At 43.0% G+C, this 16,972-nt stretch overlaps 1 protein-coding gene across 1 annotated transcript in view; it reads left to right on the forward strand.

Annotated features, from left to right (window-relative positions):
• Window positions 1-16,972, forward strand: part of CNTLN (centlein) — a 289,401-nt gene that overhangs the window by 169,575 nt on the left and 102,854 nt on the right. The window contains exon 14 of the mRNA XM_063081076.1: window positions 14,552-14,643. Within this exon, the coding sequence (XP_062937146.1) occupies window positions 14,552-14,643 (92 nt within the window). The remainder of the gene's footprint in view (window positions 1-14,551; window positions 14,644-16,972) is intronic.

A 16,972-nucleotide genomic window follows, 5' to 3' on the forward strand; every position in this document is an offset into this window, starting at 1 on the left:
GTGGGATTTGTGCATGGAGCCACGGGTCTTACACTCTGAACTTGTAAAGAGTCAAAAACAAGTTTATTTACTTCCAAGATACAGTGGGACAGACATTGGGTACATATTCCCATTCCAGAAGGGAGGAATAGAAAGGAAAAACAGGCCCCAAACAAATCCAAAACCCAGACAGGGCAAACATTAAGCGCAATGGGGCACCTAGACCACTAAAGCATTGGGCAACCTCACTCCTACAGCTCTGCCAAGTGCAGACCATTGAGCTGCCCTGGTGCCTGCAGCTTTTCCAAGCCAGTACTGCATGTTGCCATCAGCCCCACAGTTCTGGCCTGCTGGTGGCAATCCCACCATCCTGGCTCCACTAGACATTTCCTCAGTGGGGGTTCTCTGTGGGGGCTGTCACCCCACTTTTCTGCTCCACATTGCTCCATAGATGACCTCCACAGTGGCTCCATCCCTGCAGCAGGTTTTTGCCTGAGTTCCCCCAGCTTTGTAAGACTTGTGCACCGTGCACAAATCCCACACGTTGGGATGGCTCACCTCACAAAGACCACAAGACAGAGACTGCTGCAATCAAGCAAGAGGAGTTTATTCCAGCATGCTGGGGTCATTCAGTCTCCTGGACAGGAGCGACCCCGAGCTCTTAACACAAGCACTTTTTATACAGTTTTTTAGACAGACTTTGGCAACAGGATGAGTTTTTTACTGTTTACAGGTTATCAGAGGTGACCTTTGGATTTATTGGTAGGCTTTAGCGGGCTGGCACACCGATAAGGAATAGTTTATTTCCCAATCGTTTATCTTCCTTGTGGCCAGGTGGCCTCTAGATAAGGAACTGGTCAGTTCCTGGAACCGGGTGGTGATTACTCCCTTCCTGGAATTTAGCGTGCCTGGGCCTGCCTTGACTTGCCTGGCCTCTGTATATCCCCTTAGAAGCTGCCTTACTTAAAATGGCATTAGTTATGTTTTCTCGTCAGAAGCAAATTGCGCATGTTAAAGTTATATTTTATTCTTACAATCCCCCCTTTTTCTTGTACGCACAAGTCTCTTGTTGATTTAATTCCTGATATTGTTGTCTTAACATTATAATTTGGACAGTACTAACACGTTCTCTAACAAAAGCTAGCAGGCAATTTAAAATGCAGGGACCGAAGGTCAGAAGCAATATTAAAATAATTAGTGGTACTAACGGGGTTGACACGAGGGTCGTGAGCCAGGGGGAGGAGTTGATCCATGACTCAAACCAGCCCTGATTTTGTTCTCTTTCTCTTTTCCTTTTGGCTAGGCCTTCCCTGATTTTGGCCATGGAATCTTTAATTACCCCTGAGTGATCAATGTAAAAACAACCTTCTTCTCTTAGTGCAGCGCAGAGCCCCCCTTGCTGAAGAAACGATGTTTAGTCCCCTTCTATTTTGCAGGACCACCTCAGAAAGAGAGGTGAGGGACTCTTGTAATTTAGTAATTGAATTTTCTATTACTTTAATATCAGCATCTATGGCTGCCTGTAAACTTTGGTAATTCTGATGTTGAATAGCCAGAACTGAAGCTCCTGTAGCTGCCCCAGCTGCTCCCAATCCTAAGCCCAAGAGAACAGAGAGCGTGATACTTAGGGGCTCCCTTTTGGTTCAGTAATACCCGTTATCTTTATTCCAATATGATAATAGTTCTTCATAGGGATGTTAAATAAGCTGAGGCAACAACTGAACCAAGACACAGAAATCTTGGGTCCCTTTTAGGACGTGTAAGCTAACACAGGGCATGACCCCAGTAGCGCAGGCCCACCATCCTTCTGTAGGGGGCAACAGATATGTGTCACCAGACCACTTGGTTAAGTTAAGAGTCTGGTTGCACAGCTGGCTGTGTGAGGAAGGTATTTTTCCCACACATGTTCCTTGCCCCGTAACAGATGACAGAGTGAGTTTGGCCTGTCATTGCTGCCAACGACAGTTGGAGACATCAGTTGTAGTATTAATTTTATTTCTGAAGGCTATTCCTTCATAATATGGGGGAGCAACATTATAACAAAGCCAGCAGGAGCGCGTAGCATTAGGGTTGGTACTATTTAAGATCTTGAAGGCTTTAGAAATTAAGCGGAATAACCCAGGTTGTTTTTGAGGCTTAGGCTCAGGGGGCTGAGTTATTTCCTTTGGTGCTGCAGCCTCTGACCCTGCAGTGGGGACTGAGGGCTCTGGTTGGGTACCCGGGGGTGCTGGGGTAGTCTTTGGTTTGACCCCTGGAACTAAGTATTTATTTGGGCCTATGGCAGTATTCTGGGTTTCTATTTTGAGTTTGATGGTAAACAACAGCCCATCATCATATCTTTCCTTAAAAAAACCTTAATCCCCACATAAATCCTTTATCCCACCCAGTGGCCTTTTTTTCTGAATCCGTGAAGGACACTCAGAGGGGGTGATACCACCCATTACAGGCAGGGTTATCTTTCCACTTAGAGTGGCTGCTTCCCAGTCGGCCTGCCCACCCTGCAGCAGGGGGAGAGGGGTGGGTATAATTAGCAGTTACCTTTATATAGTCCCAGGAGGAGGAGGGATTCCAATATGTGTCTCCCGTGGTCTCACAGCCCCAGCCTTTACAGAAATAATCTGATTTGCCTCCACACTGATAGTTTAGTGCTCTGTCACGGTGGAACCCAGGGCACACATAGAAGGTGAGGGCACTCAGCATACTTCTCCGATCTTTAGTAGAGCAGCCCCCGCCACGGTTTGAGCCCAAAGCGCCCTGATGGGGAGGGGGTAGAAGGGGGTTTGTGAGCATCAAAGTATCCTTCTAAATCCCAGTTGGCTGGGGCTCCTAAAGCTAGTTTACACACATCTGGAAATAAGTCAGGCCACCACCCTCCTGTAGTTACCTTGGATTGACTCCAGATTGTTACTCCCACCCCATTTACTACATACCAAGTGAAATTTCTGGGGATATGTGGGCTGCTAGCTCTTGCGCCCTGGAAGAGAATTGTTAGGCATAATAGGAGCAAGAGAGTTTTCATCTTACAACATTTAGGGTGTCCGAACAATTTTCAGTCTTAAGGGGTGCTCTTTGGAACTCTGGACTCTCCAGGCAGTGTTTCCTGGTCCTTGGTCCTCTGGCGGCACAGGTTTAACATGTGAGGCGTGGATCCAAGTGGAGATCCCGTCTACCTTCACAGCCGTTGGGTTGTTAAGAGCACCAGGTAAGGTCCTTTCCAGCGGGGTTCCACGGTCTGGGAGCAATGTCGTCTCACATAGACTGTGTCTCCAACCTGGAACTGGTGAGAAACTTTGGGTGTCCCAGGCTCATAGGCGGCCACCAGCTGCATTCAGACTTCCTTCTGCACTGCTTGCAGTCCTTTTAACCTGGCATATAAGTCACTCTTACTGTGGCAAATGGGTTCAAAGGCATCCCCCAGTAAAGTCAAGGGGGCAGGGGTACCATAGAGAATTTCAAAGGGAGTCAGGTTGAACCAGGAGGGGGTGTTCCTAGCTCTAAACAGGGCCGAGGGAAGGAGCACCACCCAGTCCACACCATTCTCCATGGTTAATTTAGTCAGGGTCTCTTTTAGAGTCCTGTTCATCCTTTCTACCTGTCCTGAATTCTGGGGTCTATAGATACAATGTAATTTCCAATTGACCCCTAGGTGTCTGGCCACTCCCTGGCTTACCTTGGCAACGAAGGCGGGTCCATTGTCGGACCCGATTACCTTGGGTACCCCAAAGCGTGGGAAGATTTCTTCCAGGATTTTCTTGACCACAACGGTGGCAGTTTCCTGCTTTGATGGTGGCAGTTTCCTGCTTCTACCCATCCAGAGAAGGTGTCTATAAAAACTAGGAGATACTTATAACCATATATGCCTGGCTTGACCTCTGTAAAATCTACTTCCCAATACATCCCTGGTCTGTCTCCTCTGAGTCTCTTGGCAGGTCCTGCTGTAGTTTTGCAGACATTTACTTTTTGACAAGGTACACAATTTTTAACTATCTGCTCTGCTAATTGTTTTAGCCCTATGATATGATATTTTGTTCTTAGGGCAGTCTGGACCAATTTGTTTACTCCCAGATGAGTCCATTGGTGCATTTGTTTGATCATGGCATGTGCTTGTTCTTGTGGCAAGATAGGCTTGCCTGACACTGCATGCCAGTGCCCTTTTTCCTGATCATAGTAGTTATTAGAGTCCCTTGAGATCACTGCTATGTCCTCAGCTGAGTATTTAAACTTGGGCTTTTCTAGCTCAGGGACGTTAACCAACAGAATAGACGAGGACCCATGGGCTGCCACCCTTGCCTCAGAATTGGCCAAGTTGTTTTCCCTGGTGATGGGGGAATCCCCTTTCTGGTGGCCCAGGCAGTGTATAATACTCACTTTTAGTGGTCGGTGAAGGGCCTCTAGCAGGGCTACGATCTCTGCCTTGTTTTTGATTTCTTTTCCTCCAGAGGTTAGCAGGCCCTGCTGTTGATAGATGGCACCGTGCACATGGGCAGTGGCAAAGGCATACCTGCTGTCCGTATAGAAGTTGATTCTTTTGCCCTCTCCTAGTTCAAGGGCTTTTGTGAGGGCGATGAGTTCTACCTTCTGGGCGGACATTCCTGCAGGTAAGGTCTGTGCCCATATCAGATTCTGGCCATCTACTATAGCGGCTCCTGCCTTTCGTACTCCCTCCAGGAAACTGCTGCCGTCAGTAAACCAGGTGGCTTCGGCATCCATCAGAGGCTGATCTGACAAGTCTTTCTGCCATCCATGTGCCTCAGCAAGCACTTGTTGGCAGTCATGGATAGGAGGGTCAAGGTCAGGGTCTGGGAGCAGCGTGGCTGGATTTAAGCTCGCCGGGGGAGCGAAAGTAACCTGGTCTGAGTTCAGTAGCAGAGTCTGATAGTGAGTTATGCAAGCATTTGTGAGCCAGCGGTCAGGGGGGGCTCGTGTACAATACTCTCTAAGGCATGAGGTGCCGAATTACCAAACTCTGTCCCATAGTCAACTTGTCAGCATCTTTTACCGGAACTGCGACTGCCGCTATGATTCTTAGACAAGCTGGCCACCCCAAGTCTACTGGGTCTAGTTTTTTCACAGATATGCTACAGTCCTTTTCCAGGGCCCCAGTCTTTGAGTTAGGACCCCCTTTGCAGCCCCCTTATTTTCTGCCACATATAGGTGGAAGGGCTTGGTTACTTCGGGGAGCCCCAGAGCCGGTGCAGACATTCAGGCCGTCTTGATGTTGTTAAAAGCCTGTTGTTCTTCCTTTCCTACTTGAAGGGGTGACAGTTCTTAGTGAGGGGATATAACCGGGCTGCCATTCTCAGCAAAACCAGGTATCCATAGGCGGCAGAACCCGACAGTACCTAAAAATTCCCTGACTTGTCTTGGGTTAGCGGGTGGCGGGATATGAAACACTGTCTCTTTTCTGGCCTCAGATAACCATCTTTTCCCGTCTTTAAGAAGGTACCCCAGGTAACTGACCTGTCGCTTGCAGATCTGAGCCTTTTTGGCGGAGACTCGATAGCCCAGTTCACCCAACTCTGTGAGGAGACACTTTGTCCCTTCCAGACACAGTTCCTCGTCAGCTGCTGCCAGGAGGAGGTCATCTACACACACTAACAGAGTTACCTGGGGGTTAGAGGCTTGGAACATAGCCAAGTCTTGGTGGAGGGCCTCGTCGAAGATGGTGGGCGAATTTTTGAACCCTTAAGGCAGGCGGGTCCATGTGAGTTGTCCTGCTAGGCCAGTCTCTGGATCTTTCCACTCGAAGGCAAAGTAATCTTGACTTTTTACAGCCAACGGTAAGCAGAAGAATGCATCTTTGAGGTTCAGTACTGAGTACCGGGTCCTGTCTGGAAGTAAAGAACTTAAAAGATTATAGGGATTAGGGATGGTGGCATGGAGTTCGGCCACATGTTTGTTTACCTCTCAGAGATCTTGGACCAGCCGGTAGTCGTTAGTCCCAGGTTTTCAGACGGGCAGCAAGGGCGTGTTCCAGGCTGACTGGCATTTCCGTAGGATTCCCAGCTGGAGCAAATGGGCAATGTGGGGTCGGATGCCTTTGTGTGCCTCTCGGGACATTGGGTATTGTCGGATAGCTATAGGACTGGCCTGAGCCTTCAGCTCCATGTGGATGGGGGGCTGGTTTTTAGCCTTCCCTATCTCTGCAGTTACTGCCCACGCCTGGGGGTAGTTTTCTAACCACCAGTCCATCTGCCTGGTCTCTCTCCCTTGTTTTTCAAACAACTGGTATTCATCTTCCAACCTGAGAGTTAGTTCCTGGAGAGGCTTTCCTTGTCGATCTAACACCCGAGGTCCCTCGGGGTCAAAATGAATTTGAGCACCCATTTTGGTGAGGAGGTCTCTTCCCAGTAGTGGGTAGGGGCACTCAGGAATGACAATGAACGAGTGGGATACCTGGCCCACGCCTAGGTCCACCATTCTTCGGGTAGTCCATGAGTACTGTCTGTACCCTGTAGCCCCTTGTACTCACGCTTTTTGAGAAGGGGTCCATTTGCTTGTTGTAATACTGAATTCTCGGCTCCAGTCTCTACTACGAACTGAGTAGTCTTCCCCTCCACTGTTAGGGTTACCCTGGGTTTGGGGAGGGGGTCTGAACCCCGTCCCCTCTAATCATTGTCCTCCTGCAGGGCCAAGACTTTGGGGGCCTGAGGCTTTTTCTTTTTCTTGGAGCATTCTCGAGCCCAATGTCCTCTTTTCTTGCAGTACGCACATTGATCCTTTGCTAGGGGTCCCTTCCTGTTGCTCGGTATGGTCTTATTAGTTTCCCTGACTACAGTGGCCAGAATTTTGTGAAAATTTCTTTCTTGGCACTTTTCTCTCTTTATTTCTTTAGCTTCCTGCTCTTTCTGCTTTCTTTCTTCTTTTTCCTCCTCTGTCTCTCTATTATGATAAACCTTTTCAGCCACCTGCACTAATTCCCTCAATGACTTATCTTGTAACCCTTCAAGCTTCTGCAGTTTCTTCCTGGTGTCTCTAGTAGACTGGTCAATAAAAGCAACTGTCACTGTAGCCTTGTGCTCCTCACTACTAGGATCATACGGGGTAAACTGATGGAATGCCTCCATGAGTCTCTCCAAAAATGCTGATGGAGACTCATTGGGCCCCTGGATCACCTCTCTTACCTTAGTCAAATTGGTGGGGCATTTTGCTGCCCCTCGGAGACCTGCCATGAGAGCCTGGTGATAGACCTTCAGGTGCTCCCTACTTTCTGCCGAGTTAAAATCCCAGTTAGGTCTGGTCAATGGGAACCCTGCATCTATGACATCAGGGAGGAGGGTAGGTTGCCCATCGGCTCCTGGAACGTTTTTTTGAGCCTCCAGGAGGATCTGTTGTTTCTCCTCAGTGGTGAACAGGACCTGGAGGAGCTGCTGGCAGTCATCCCAGGTGGGCTGATGAGTAAAGAGAAGGGATTCTACAAGGTTAGTGAGACTCTGGGGATTTTCAGAGAGAGGAGGATTTTGAGATTTCCAGTTGTAAAGATTGGAAGAGGAGAAAGGCCAGTACTGTAAGGGCTGGTTGCCCTCTTCATCAGGAGGGCCATAAGCCTGCAGGGGGAAGATAGGTATCGCCTCCGGAGAAGCTGCCCACCTACTGCGCGTCCCCTGCACAGGACCTTCTTGTGCTCTTTGTGGATCCTCTGGCGGGGCCGAAGGCTCTGGCGGGGCCGAAGGACGGGCTGCCTGTGGGCGAAAGGAAGGGGTATAGTGAGGAGGAGGAGGATCAGAAAGAAGGCAGTCCGGGTCAGTGGATGGCAGGACCTCCGGTTCCTTTTCCCTTTCTCGGAGGGCAAATACAGCTGATGGACCTGTTAGGGGAACAAAGGGATGGACCCACAGAGGAGAATCCATGACTAGATCTTCCCAGACTATGATATAAGGTATCTGGTCTGGGTGACTTTTAGAACTAAAAATCTTTCTTTTTACCGCCGTGATCAGCGGCGGAGAGAAGGAACCTTCAGCGGGCCACCCGAGTTGGAAAGCCAGCCACTCCAAAGAACAAAGTGTTGCCCACTTATTCCTTCTGACCTGCACAGACAAATTATTAGCTCTGTCCTTTACGTCAGTCCAGTATTTCAGAGTCAGACAGTCTGCCCCATGTCGCCCCAGAAAATCATCAGTCCACACACACACGCAACCAAACAAAAACCAGAACACTGATGTGCCCCTGCCACGGGTGCCACAACCAGATTATCAGAGAACTTGGGAGGGGTCTCTTTCCTAGAGATCTCCCGTGGAGCCGAACCTGTTCGTCTCCAACAGAGGAATCTGGAGCGTCCTCCAGGATTCCTGTGGCTGCGATGTGCCGGTACGTCTACCTGCCACTATGACCACTACAGACCGGTGACTCTGTCTCAGAGCCTCCGAAAAACTGAAACCCGACCAATGACTCTGTCCCGGAGCCACCGAGAAACTGAAACCCGACCAATGACTCCGTCCCGGAGCCACCGATAAGCTGACACCAGACCTATGACTCTGTCCCGGAACCACTGAAAAGCCAAAACCAGATTACAGTAAACAACAAAGAAGACTCAAAGACAGACACAGCAGACAGACAGAGACAACCGCGGTACCTGCTCGAGCAATCCTCCGTTCTCTAGTCTCTGGTCCTGGAGAGTGAGAGCCATTTCCGGCCAACGCACCAAAAATGTAAGACTTGTGCACCATGCACAAATCCCACACGTCGGGATGGCTCACCTCACAAAGACCACGAGACAGAGACCACTGCAATCAAGCAAGAGGAGTTTATTCCAGCATGCTGGGGTCATTCAGTCTCCTGGACAGGAGCGACCCCGAGCTCTTAACACAAGCACTTTTTATACAGTTTTTTAGACAGACTTTGGCAACAGGATGAGTTGTTTACTGTTTATAGGTTATCAGAGGTGACCTTTGGATTTATTGGTGGGCTTTAGCGGGCTGGCACACCGATAAGGAATAGTGTATTTCCCAATCGTTTATCTTCCTTGTGGCCAGGTGGCCTCTAGATAAGGAACTGGTCAGTTCCTGGAACCGGGTGGTGATTACTTCCTTCCTGGAATTTAGCGTGCCTGGGCCTGCCTTGACTTGCCTGGCCTCTGCATATCCCCTTAGAAGCTGCCTTACTTAAAATGGCATTAGTTATGTTTTCTCGTCAGAAGCAAATTGCGCATGTTAAAGTTATATTTTATTCTTACAGCTTATTCATACATCTTCTGAAATCTAGGTGGAGTATGCCATGCCTCCACTGCTCCCACATACTGCTGGCCTGCAAACTTAACAGAATGTGAATGCCACCAAGGTTTTTGGCTTTTTTCCTTCAGAGGTGCTGAGGCAGGATTGCTCCAGCCAGAGGGCTGGGATGCAGGGAGCAGTCTGCTGAGGGCAAAGACACCTCAGATCCATCCTCTGGGACAAACTCAGTTCTCCTAGGATGGGAGGGGCACTCTCCCAAACTTCTCAAACACTCTCATGGCCTGTGATGGTGGAGGCATTTTCCCTATTGTCCTGGTTTTTAACATCTGGCTGCCTCACTGCCAAGATAATGTCTTTAGCAAACAGTTTACCTGCTTCACCCTTGCATTTTTTTTTCTCCTGCTCTCTGCTTTTTTTACCACACGGCCAAGCTGCAAATTTTCCAAATCTTTATGCTCTGCTTTTACATTCTGGCTTTTGAATTACTTCAGTCAGCTCGGTTTACACCGGCTACTCACTCAGTCTCAGGCAGTTTTTTACAGCATTCACCCACAATTCAAACAGCTGCATCCCTTCAGTCCATCAAGGAGTGGCTGCCTTGCCCCTGTGCACGTCCGCAGATCTTTCTGCAGCCGCTGCCTCAGAGACAGGCACATAGTAATGGAGACTAACTTTTCACCTTTCCACCAGGTGAAAATGTACTTGAAATTCTGCAAGGGCACTCATCCTCAGGCCATCTGCTCATCTGCATGTGGCATTCTTTTCTCGGGTTTTACAGGACCTGGCCAGCCATCGGGTTTAAGTGGCACCCTCTGAGCCTTTTGCCTTCAGACGTAAGTGACATGTGTTTACTACATAGTCTCTAGAGCATGTTACACTATCCACCCCTAGGTCTCATAGTTGCAGCCACCAGGGTCTCTCCCTGTTTCTGCTGCTTTACTGTCTCATTTTCTCACGCACAACAGGTCAAGCCTGGAAATGCACGGTTTCCTCAACTCACCACTGGGTTGGTCGTCTTCCCTGGTGTGAGAGGCAGGAGTGGCCAGTTGCTGCAAGTCGTCCTCCAGGACATTTATCTGTGCTTCCAACAACTCTGCTTTCTGCCGTAAATCTCTATCAGTTTGCAGCGTAGTGAGCAGCAGCCAGGCTTCAGTCAGCAGAGAGGTGGCCACCGGGCACCACATGCTCAAGGATAGCCACATTTCCTCCTCCTTCTAAGGGCTTTCGGCTCCTGTACCTGCTCAGAATCCTGTCACAGACTACACCAACTTGTGGCATAATCCTGCCAATGTACATGAAAGCAGAAACACAAATTAAAATGTTACCTTCATAAAGCTAATGCATTTAAAAGTAAAAATAAGAATTAAAATGCAATAAAATACTTGAAAGTAGAAAATAAACAGTTGAAAATATTTAAAAATTATGTGCTGAAGGCATAGCATGAACGTAAAAAGAGGGTGTTACTACAGGTGCTAAGGGTCATTTTCCTCTTTGCCCTCTGAAGTTTCACTGAAAATGAATTGACAATAGATTAATAGGAGAAATGGCATACAGATATATTTAACATACATAGCATGGGGAATCTCAGGAGAATGATTACCCAATAATCTGATGAGGTTCAGATGCTTATACCATTCTTTATAGGGGAAGTGTAGATGGGGGGTGTGGGAGTAAATGATTTCCAGGGGAAATGAATGAGCCCAAAGAACAATGGCCTGGGAAGAAATTCCTCTGAGCTGTGGGGGAGGTGGTAGGAGGGTGGAAGTTAGAACTTCACTGTGGACAAAGGCTGTCTTATTTGGGGGATAATGTCCCCCAGGTAATCTTTGTCCTTAGAAGAATAGTTTGTCTAATGAAAAGTCTGTCTGGGTAGTTACCTACTCCCAATCTCTTTTCTCAGTGGTTAATCTCTTTTGGTTATTCGATGAGATCTCTAGGGAGGAGGTCTTAAAACAATTACATTTCTTTTGGAAGGAAGCTTTCTTAGATAAGGAAATTCCAGAGAGACTTCCTCCTGGTGCTTCAGGAAAGAGGATCAGAAAGACAAGGAGGTGGGGAAAGGTCAGAGAGAGACCTTGAAGCTGTTTTTTGAGTTCAGCATGTCAAACTGCCATATTTTGAGGTACTGTTTTCTGAGCCCCAGCGTTACACATAAACTCCAAGCTAGCTAGTAGAATTAAAGATAGCATGTTCAAATCTCCCTAAGCCACCCATGTGAATTAATGGGATTGAGGATCCCTAATTACAGACGTATTTTTAAGCAAAGAAACCTATTTATTGGCTATAGTTTACAATGAAGAAAATGGAAAAGAAACCCACCTATCCTTCTATTTTCTCACTTCTCTTCCTAGAAAAAGATACTTTTATTGTCCTGGCAACCTCCTTTTCAGAATATTTGTGACTGGTAACAGAAATGGCCTACTTGTTTTTCAACTTTAATTTATTGATTAGATTCTTCCCATGGGTCCTGCCCAGGTAAAATCAAAGGGTATGGGTTGGATCTCAAGAAACTATGTGCCTGTTACTGAAACCCCAAAGGTCCATTTTTTCCCCACTCAGTAGCCAATAATTGAGCAACAGGTGTTGGTGTAAGGAAAGGTAGCCTTTAATCAGAAAGCCAGTAGCCTGGGGAAATGGCAGACTTATGTCTCAAAGACCATCTCCACTTTTTCCCAGACTTGCCAAAGGGTTTTATAGGGACAGGTGAGAGGGGGCTGATTCATGGTGCCAAGCAGGGATGTGCAGACATGCTTCAGTGTTTCAGATAATCATTAATTAAGGAACTTTCCGGGTGGGAGGTGACCAGCATCATACTTCATTGGTGATGGGCTCAGTTCCTGTTATGCTCAAATAAGATCGGGTTAGTAAGCTAGGAAAGAATGGCCATCCGGGTTAATAATTTTCCCTCTAATTATTTGTGTACAATGTTAGAGCAAGAGTCATTGTGTTTTGGCAATTAGCTGCAGGCTAATTTCTGTGTATGCTACCCTCCCAGCACCTCTATGTGGTCACCAATCTACAAGTTCTCATAACCCTGTCTTTTAGAGGAAGTTCCATTACATAGGCATGATTGATTAAATTACTGGCCATTGGTGATTGAACTCAGTCTCCAGCCATAGTTACACTTTTATCCCTCAGGAAATTCCAAAGTTTTTAGAGCTCTGTATTCAGGTACAGGAAACAGAAACCAAACATATATTTCTTATTATTTAACAAGTACCTCCTAAAGTAAAATCTACTCACTATGACTCATTTTACTTTTCATAAAAGTGAAGTAAAGATAGCAGTATTCTTTAGGAAATTGCCCATACACAAATTGATACCTGTTTCCCTTTCTTAATCTCCCAATTGATGTAAACACAAACAAACCTTTAAGAAAGTTTTTGTAAGAAGCATCATATTAAGATCAGTAAAAAAAAAATTATAATAGATTTTTTAAAAATTTGAGATAAAAGAGAAAATCTAAAAGGAGAATAAAAGTAAAAAGTTGCAGAAGAATTTAGATTACTTATTTAATGTAAGCCAAGAGGATTAAAAGAAAAGAAAAAATACAGAAAATAGAATAAATTAAATTTAAGCAACTATGAATAAACAAACAAAAGTAAAAAAGAGAAAGAAAATGGAAAGAGAAGAAACAGAATGTAAATCAGAATGAATTTTTATAGTAGTAAAAATAAAAGTGAAGCATTTAAAATTAAAATATTAAAACTAAATCTCCACTAAAGTGAAGCACATGCTCACACATCCACCATAGGAAAAAAAATAGAAGTGTGTATTTCTAATTAGGTCCTCCTGGTTCATTTTCCAAATTCTGAGATCCCTGAAGAGGATCAAGGGGCAGAGAATCCTTGTCCTTCTCCATGGCATTTGCCTAGCTGCTTGAGTATGCTTTATAAACTGTGAAGGTGAGAAAACTTTTCAGAAGACAATCACTGGTGAACACAGTCAGTCCACCAGTGGGCCTTGCACACACATTTTTAAATCAATCTTCAGCATTTATTTTATCGGAGTTATTTAGCTATTGTTAGGACTCTATGTTCTTTGAATATAGAACTATCATCTTATTTTTAAGAGTAAATATTATGCTCAGAACTATAGCAGATATTTAAATGACTAGAACAGATGGATTGTATTTGCATATTATTTCTATATTGTTGAAAGAGTGTTGTAAATGAATTCAGCACCATGGTGTTAGGGGACTAGGAGAAGAAACTTGGGAACTGATAGATTATTATCAAGGTAAAGGTACTTATTCCCCAGGTGGCAAATTCTACCTATTCTAGCTTTTATTATCTCTAGGATAGTGTTCTATTTATTTCATGAATACAGAAGTTTTAATTGGGTATGTCATGTTTCAAAGACAAAAGAAATGCCTAATTCACTCTAACAAACTTGTTAGTCACTGTTTATACCAAGAGGATTTCTACTCTACAGAGAATAATATTGTTTTCTTTTTCCTTTGTTGATAAATCAAAGTTTTACACTGACCTACAGCAGCCAAGCATACTTTAAAGCAAAATCATCTTAGGCTAACACAGATATGTATCCTTTTAGCTTTATGTATTCTTTTTTGCCCCCTTTTTTATTCTTTAAGAAATGTTTCATCCCCAAAATAATTCAATAAGAAAATGTTAGTTAAATTTGTCACAGTAATTAATCTGATAAGAAAAAAGTTATTTGTAAGTTTTGGTGTATTCCAGTTTCAATAATATTAACTGAAGTTTTATGATTTTTTTTCCTTTAAAGTTATTAAGTTGCTTGCAGATTTTTACTTGGTTGGAAAGATTTTGGTAGTCAAATGCGTAGACAAAGTGGAAATGATTTGTAGAAATAATTTCACTTATATACCTTAGTTTCTACTTGTTATGAAGTCACAGTTTTTCTAGAAATGTGATTTTTATGGTTTACCCTGCCCAGTGCATGTTTCACTTGAAGACAAGGTGGTGGTAGGGCATGTTATAGTTTCAGTCCACCCTAATTCTGTTACTGTTTGCTTTGTTCAGCAATAACTCTGTTCCTCCTGACAGGGAACAAGATCCAAAGAATAAAACTAGTAGTGACTATGTAAATAAAAAGGCAATGAATTCTGCTTTTAAGGTAAACGGGGAATAGTCTACAAAAGAGTGAAAATAAGAATAAAAGTATAGGATTGTTAACCTGCAGATCTATTATACTTTTGAAAATCTTACACTGGGGGAAAAAATGTGACATTACAAAGATACGTAATTATGTGACTGAAAATCTTGAAAAAAGTCACCGTTTAGTTACTGGCCAAATATTTGACAAGAAAATAGACTAGCTTATTCATAATAGAAAAGCCATAGAGGCCTTTTCCTTAAAATGACAGGACAGTGTTTCAGCAGTATACAAGATACCATAATATATTATTTGTTCTCTACCAGAACAACTCTTTAGATATGGTGAAGATGATGGGGTCAAGAAGAGTACTCCAGAGAAGAATGGGAAAGAAATGTCGAAGCAGACGTTACAGAAGGTAGTCTAATCTTTACGATATTGAGCTGAGCAAGTTAAATCTGAATTTTAACATAAAGAATTATATTTTAAAACGAGGACTCATGAACCTGAACCTTGTGTGAATCCTTAATTTAAATTCATAATTCAAAATCATTACCTTGCCAAAATGGGGTAAAAAAAAATCAATGTTAGTGAAATAAATGTGTAAACACTTGTGCTTCCTATTGACATAGATTAAAAATATTTTCAAAGACGAAATGGAGATAATAAAAACTATAGAAATTATTAAAATTTACACTATAGTACGTGCTTATTAGTTATAATTTAGCAGTTTAAGTTTAAAATGGGTCATGATGAGACTCTGTTACACTTCAGTGAATATACAGATTTACAATATCTGAACTAAAAAACTGAGCATAGTTATAGATCTACCACAGTAAAATCATAATGTGTTTATAATTTTAGCTTTGAACTTGAAAATATATGACTCATTTTAAATAAAAATTTATACCCATATGATTTATTATAGCTTTCTTTTCTAATAATACCATTCAGGTAAACCCTGTAATCACAATACAGTGTGCTTATCATTAATAGTAAAGTTCTGTTTTAAATCTTAACATTTATCTTTACAATTGTATACTTAATTCATATTTTTGTATATGAATACAGTGTTATCAAGTTCAATTAAGTGGACTCGATTATATCAACACTTTTTGTTACTGTTATAAAGAAAATACTCTTTAAATAGTTTATTCTTGTAACTGTCATTTGGCTGCACTGTATTGGTTTTGTTTTTTACGTATCTTTAATTCTTAGATAAAACTACAAATGCACAAATATATAAACACAAATATTAATATAGGTACTTATATTTCTTGCATCTGTGAATTGATTTGTAGGAAATCTAGTGATTTACAGAAGATGATATGATTTCTTATACTTCTAACACTTGCCATATGGTCAGGTAACAAAGGCTGTCATCTCATTATTAGTGAATGACATACATCAGGTTAACATAATAACACAGAGAACAAGGCATGCTCACGTTCATTTATCTTAAGGTAAAATGAGTAATTGAAATAATCTGCGCACTACCAGCTAGGGTGTCATACAGTTTGTACTAGCTTATCATCTTTGTTTTAGAACAATAGTTTTGTGTGCCAGGTTTTGTATAATTTTTATTTCTATGGATATTTAATACTATACTGTTATCTATTGCCTTAGGGTAGAAACCCTAAAGAAATCTATTGTTTCATTCCAACTGCCATAAATGACTACTATACCATAGTGAGTCCAGAAATCCATTCTAAGTTCTGAAAAACTAACATGAATTATTTCCATTGGACTGTATGTCAAATTAATGTACATATTTGTCACTATTTTTTATATTAACTTAATGCAGTTGTATCAGTCACAATTTAATTCCTCATGGTTGAGTTTCTTTATTTTTAAAGGATATATATGAAATTCATTAAAAATGGATTTTAAAGATAGTAACAAGATAAAAACAACATTTGTTTGTTTGTTAGTTTTTGGTGGCTGGCCTGTATGGGTATCTGAACACTTTACCTTGGTGTTATAACACCAAGCTCTAACCAACTGAGCTAACTGGCCAGCCCTAAAAACAATATTTGTGTATAGTAGAGATGATAAATACAAGCAAATTATTTTTTAAATAATGTACTAATATCTCACACTGTTGTTGGCTGAATTGTCCCTCCTAAAATTTATATGTTAAAGTCCTAATCTCCAGTATCTCAGAATGTGTAACTGTATTTGGAGATAGGGTTAAAGAGGTAATTAAGTTAAAATAAGGTTATTAGGGTGGGCCCTAATTCAATATGACTGGTGTCCTTATAAGAAAAGGAAGTTAGGAAACAGACACAGAGGGAAGACTATGTGGGGACACAAGGGAAGGACTGCCATTTACAAAACTCAGGAGAGAGACCTCAGAGGAAACCAACCTTGCTGATACCTTGATCTTGTACTTCTGGACTCCAACACTATGAGAAAATACATTTCTGTTGTTTAAGCCACCTATTCTGTGGCACTTTGTTATGGCAGTACTAGCAAACTAATATACACAACTACACACTGTCACGTGTTTTATTTCAATTTTGAAAAGAGTCATCTCTTTGGTAAATTATTTAAATGTTCAGTACTGAAAGTAAGTATGGGCTTCAGCTGATTTATAACACACAACCCAATGCTTTTAACAATTCTCCAGACTTTCATTCTCAAATATTTATTGAAATTTACCTTTTTTTTGGAGGCTTAAAATCAGTTTAATGCTTTTTTGAGTATACCTTAAATAACACTTTAAAAGATGCTATGGACTTCCCTTT

The sequence above is a fragment of the Cynocephalus volans genome, chromosome 16 (genome assembly GCF_027409185.1).
Source record: "Cynocephalus volans isolate mCynVol1 chromosome 16, mCynVol1.pri, whole genome shotgun sequence".
Lineage (NCBI taxonomy): Eukaryota > Metazoa > Chordata > Mammalia > Dermoptera > Cynocephalidae > Cynocephalus > Cynocephalus volans.